The sequence below is a fragment of the Thermobia domestica genome, chromosome 14 (assembly GCF_964235325.1).
Source record: "Thermobia domestica chromosome 14, izTheDome1.hap1.1, whole genome shotgun sequence".
Classification (NCBI taxonomy): Eukaryota; Metazoa; Arthropoda; class Insecta; order Zygentoma; family Lepismatidae; genus Thermobia; species Thermobia domestica.
Window position 1 is genome coordinate 125,749,592 of NC_137467.1, and position 4,907 is coordinate 125,754,498.

General features: G+C 33.0%; 1 protein-coding gene across 1 annotated transcript; it reads left to right on the forward strand.

Annotated features, from left to right (window-relative positions):
- The first annotated feature begins 2,678 nt into the window (after nucleotides 1–2,678).
- On the forward strand, nucleotides 2,679–4,562 carry LOC145670711 (uncharacterized protein F54H12.2-like). The gene is made up of 2 exons (XM_081739495.1): nucleotides 2,679–3,676; nucleotides 4,346–4,562. The coding sequence occupies exon 1, from the start codon at nucleotides 2,817–2,819 to the stop codon at nucleotides 3,672–3,674; it is 858 nt and encodes a 285-aa protein (XP_081595621.1). The 5' UTR covers nucleotides 2,679–2,816; the 3' UTR covers nucleotides 3,675–3,676; nucleotides 4,346–4,562.
- Nucleotides 4,563–4,907: the final 345 nt, after the last annotated feature.

The window sequence follows — 4,907 nt, forward strand, 5'->3', positions numbered from 1 at the left end:
CTATTTTAACTGGTGCATTATCAAGTTTACTATTCCGTTAGTACAATGGAACACGCAAAGAAGATGATTTTAGTTCCACCTGAAGTTCTGAATCGTATACAAGCACCAACATCATCATCATCATCAGCCCTGGAGAAACGTGAATCTAATTTGGATCAAGAAATGCAAGAGATTTTACAGTTATCATCGCTTAGTGATGAAGAAAAGTGGAATCAGTATAATAATATTCTTCAAAAATATTTACATTTAATACGAAAACAAGAAGAACCTGTGACACTTTCAATTACGTCAACTAAATCAGAGAAGCCTGAAGTAGAAGAAGAAATATTATTATCTATACCCAAAATGTTTCGTAAAAGAGCTGAATTACTACTACATAGAATGAAACATGATGATAATATCACGTGGGATAATAAAGGAACTGTTTACATCAGAGGTGATAAACTAGAAGGATCTCACATTGTAGATTTAATTTCTGATGTGTCGCGACCCCGGAAACACACAAATCCACCGGGATGGGAGAAATTTTGTAATTATTTATCTTCTAATAACACACCTCAAGAACTTATTGGAAATCCAAAACGTTTGTCATATATTTTACGACGAACTAAAGTATCACCAACAGCATCATCGTCAAGGGAAAAAATACCTCTGAAATCGTTTGCAGAAGACGACGAAGAAGAAGCAGAAGAAGAAGAAGAAAAGGAAAAAGTAATATCTCCTATAAGGAAAAGGAAACGTGCCTGTAAACGTCCAGTATGGTCAAGGTGGAAACCGTAAACAAACAGTTAAGCAAGATTTACTACAACCCTTCACATCCTACCTCGTTTTCAACTGTTAAAAAATTGTGGAGAGCTACAAAGAAGAAAATTCCTATACATTGTATAAGAAGATGGTTACTGCAACAAACAACATATACGTTACACAAACCTGTACGTCGTCGACCTGTGACGTTATCAAAGACATTTTACATAGATAAAATCATACGTACAAGAAGAAAAGGCAGCAGAAAAGAATATCTTGTTCATTGGAAAGGATATCCTTCTTCTTTCGATTCCTGGATACCTACATCATCCGTAAAGAAGATCAAGAAGTACAATGGAACCTGATGGAGATTTTTACGTTACGCTTCCCAGTAATAGTTCTATGGAATATTTTCCTGACAACACCTTAACATCATACACTACGAAACTTCATCAAAGAATGGAATTCCATGAAAAGTGGGAAGTGGCTATTGTTGAAATTCATTATCCTCATTCAATATTAAATATTAATGACGAAAATAATAAAATTTTTTACAAACCTGCAAAAAGTGATGAATGGAAATTTATAACTATTCCTGTACGTTATTACACTGACATATCAGAACTGATAAAGATAATAAATACGTACAACAGATTCACAAATTTACATATTTCTTATACTCGTGAGAGTAATACCTGTTTTATACGACGTCTTCATAAAGACATAGATGTAGACGTTGCATTATCACCAAGTGTTAGTGCGATGTTGGGGTTTGATCCTAGCGTTGATTTAAAGGATATGCAACAAGGCCAAAGCATTCCAAATTTACGTTTAGGACTTCCATCTACAATGTATGTGTATTGTGATATAATTCAATCTGTATTTGTTGGAGATACAGTAGCACCATTATTACGTATCATAAATATGAATCCTGTGAATCATACATTTGGAAGTAGTGTTATAGAAATTTTTAATCCTCCACATTATGTGCCTATAGAGAAGATGCATTTTGAACACATCAAAATAGATATAAGAGATAGTACAGGCTCTCCACTGGCATTCACTTTCGGAACTGTATGCGTTAAACTACATTTTCGACCAGTGCGTCAACATCGACAAATATGAATAATCCATATTTACAATATTATCAAAAACAAGCTCTTTCTGGAACTGGAAACGTTTATGTTGGCTCCCCTTATCAAGTTGGACATGGTATTGGAAGTTTCCTTGGAGGATTATTTCGTTCTGTCATGCCACTAGTAAAACAAGGAGCTAAAACAGTAGGAAAGGAATTATTAAAATCTGGAGCAAACGTTATTACTGATGTCATCATCGACAATCAACCTATTAACGAATCCTTTCATCAACGAATGGGTGAAGCGAGATCCGTCTTGCAAGACAAAGCAAAAAATAAACTGAAATCTATGCTAGGATCTGGATATCAACGAAGGAAAAGAAGAATTACACATCATTCCATCTTTAACCCTTCACCATTACACATCATCAAGCGCAAGAAGAAGAAGAAGGGCAAGAGGAAACGTACACAGAAAACAAAGAAAAATCAGTCTTATAAGAAGAGGAAGTTATCACACGATATCTTTGATTAAATCATCACCATTATGGCTTTCTTACATCATCAATCCTGCGAGTGTGTAAAAAGTGAACTAGATATTTTTTCTACAAAACCAACGCAAACCAGTATATTGGATAATCATGTCGTTACATACAAACCAATCAGTTCACTAGCTGATAATGCTCCTATAGAGTTTGTCATCCCAGGAACAAGTGATGAATACATAGATCTACCACATACTCTTCTTTACATCGAAGGTCAAATCGTTAAGCCTGATGGATCAGCATTTGGTGAAAGTGATAAAGCTGTGGCTCCTATTAATGACTTTTTAAATTCTATGTTCAGTGAAGTGGAAGTGTATTTAAATAACAAACTGATTTCATTTCCATCTTATAATCATCCATATCGATCATACATTGAAAAACTGTTAAATTATGATGATTCTGCTAAAAATACTCATCTTCAATGTGCATTCTGGTTTCAAGATACTGCTGGACATATGGATGCAACATCTAGTGGTAATAAAGGATTTCAACAACGTTATGAATTAACAAAAAAAAGTGCAAAATTCGACATGCTTGGACATCTTCATTGTGATATTTTTAATCAAGATAAATTTTTAATCCAAGGAGTAGAATTACGTCTCAAGTTAATTCCTGCAAAGCCAAACTTTTGTCTCATCGCTAGTGATGCGTCTGTTGAAGCTAAAGTGAACATTTTAGACGCTGCTTTACATATTAAAAAGATTAATGTTAGTCCTACAATAAAACTAGCACATAACAAGCTTCTACAATCAACAACAGCCAAATATCCTCTCACAAGAGTGCAAATGAAGTCGTTCGTCATTCCAAAGGATCTTCAATCAAAAACAATAGATAATTTATTTATGGGAGTATTACCAACTCGAGTGATTGTGGCGTTTACACAAAATGATGCCTATACAGGAACAATAACTTCAAATCCATTTCATTTCAAACATTTTGACATCAATTTCTTCTCTCTATACATTGATGGAAAACCTGTACCTTCAAAACCATTACAACCAATTTTCGAAAACAACCTCTATGTTTCCTCATATCATACCTTATTCTGTGGATCAGGCATTCACTTTTCCAATCATGGCAACAATATTCCTCGCCTTGACTTTCCTCAAGGATACACTATCTTTGTTTTCGACATTACTCAAGATGGAGAAGCCAGCGCTGTGCAGCATTGGAATCTTATACGTCATGGGTGTGTTCGTCTGGAAGTTCATTTTACGAAGCCTCTACCAGCACCTATCTCCTGCATTGTGTATGGAGAATTCCAATCTCTCTTAGAAGTGGATCATCAGAGGAACATCATCATGGATTTTTAAAGGTACGTTATTTAAATATCATATCATATATGTACATGTCTGCATTTTTATACATGATGTCCTCTACTCTAGATTTATTAAATGCTTTGCAAACAAATTCTTTATTTCACAATCATTTCGTTGGCGTATATGCAGCCAATGAATTACCAGCACATGTTCCACTACCTGCAGCTATCATCATAAATACAGATCCCTCGAACAAACTTGGCACACACTGGATTTCCGTATATATTCATACTGATGGCCGTGCCCACTACTTCGATACATTTGGATTTCCTCCATATGTAATGCATCATATTCAATTTCTACGTAGAAATTCCACTTCTTATACATTTAATAATAAACAAATTCAAAGTGTGAAATCATCCCTATGTGGACATTATTCATATCTTTTCCTATGCTTCAAAGCTAAAGGAAAGTCCTTAAATGAATTTCATTACACTTTCTCATCAACTCCAGAAAAAAATGATCGTCGTTTGCTGTATTTACTTTTACAGGTAATCATGTCTTCATTCTTCTTCTTCGTTTGTTTTGATTACTTTCTTTTCATATTATTGCAGGTAGCCATTTCTTCTTCTTCTTTATTATAATGTGTTTGTATGTATTATTATTTGTTCATGATTATAGATAAAATAAATTTTAAGTTTGTTTTTCAATTTTTTTCATTTCAGAGAGTAAAAGATCGTCATCGTGTGTATGGACATCATCTTCAATGTTCAGATTGACTTGTATCTACGTTTCATCATCAACATCAACAGCAGTAGTATCATCAGTGAACAGTATATGGCAGTTGTAAAGTTATCATCACATGGACAGTGGAAACAAAATCTAACGTTCTTTTAAAATGTACTATACTTACCGTCGTTTTAATTGTGTAAATAGTTTCATCAGCAATAAACAATTTGTATTATTTTTTCTCTTTAAAAACAAATGTTTTATTTCTTATTTTCTCCGTTTCCTAATAAATAAATATGTTTTATGATCAGTTATGTAATTAAATACACATATCATAAAACATATTTTTAAGTCATTGAATTAAAGAATTTCATAGTGAATTAAAAAAAAAAGATTCTAAAACTGATTTTTTAATTCAATGATGAAATCATATAACTACATAATAATAATAATGAATTCAAATACTTAATCAGTTATTCTTTCGTAAATTAAATCAAGTATGCGAATTCAATATTATTATTATTATTATGATAGGACTTTTGTTTTTAAAATTTTAAT

Excerpts from the sequence above, each read along its gene's own strand:
- LOC145670711 (XM_081739495.1), top strand. The coding sequence starts at position 2,817 with ATGGATGCAACATCTAGTGGTAATAAAGGATTTCAACAACGTTATGAA.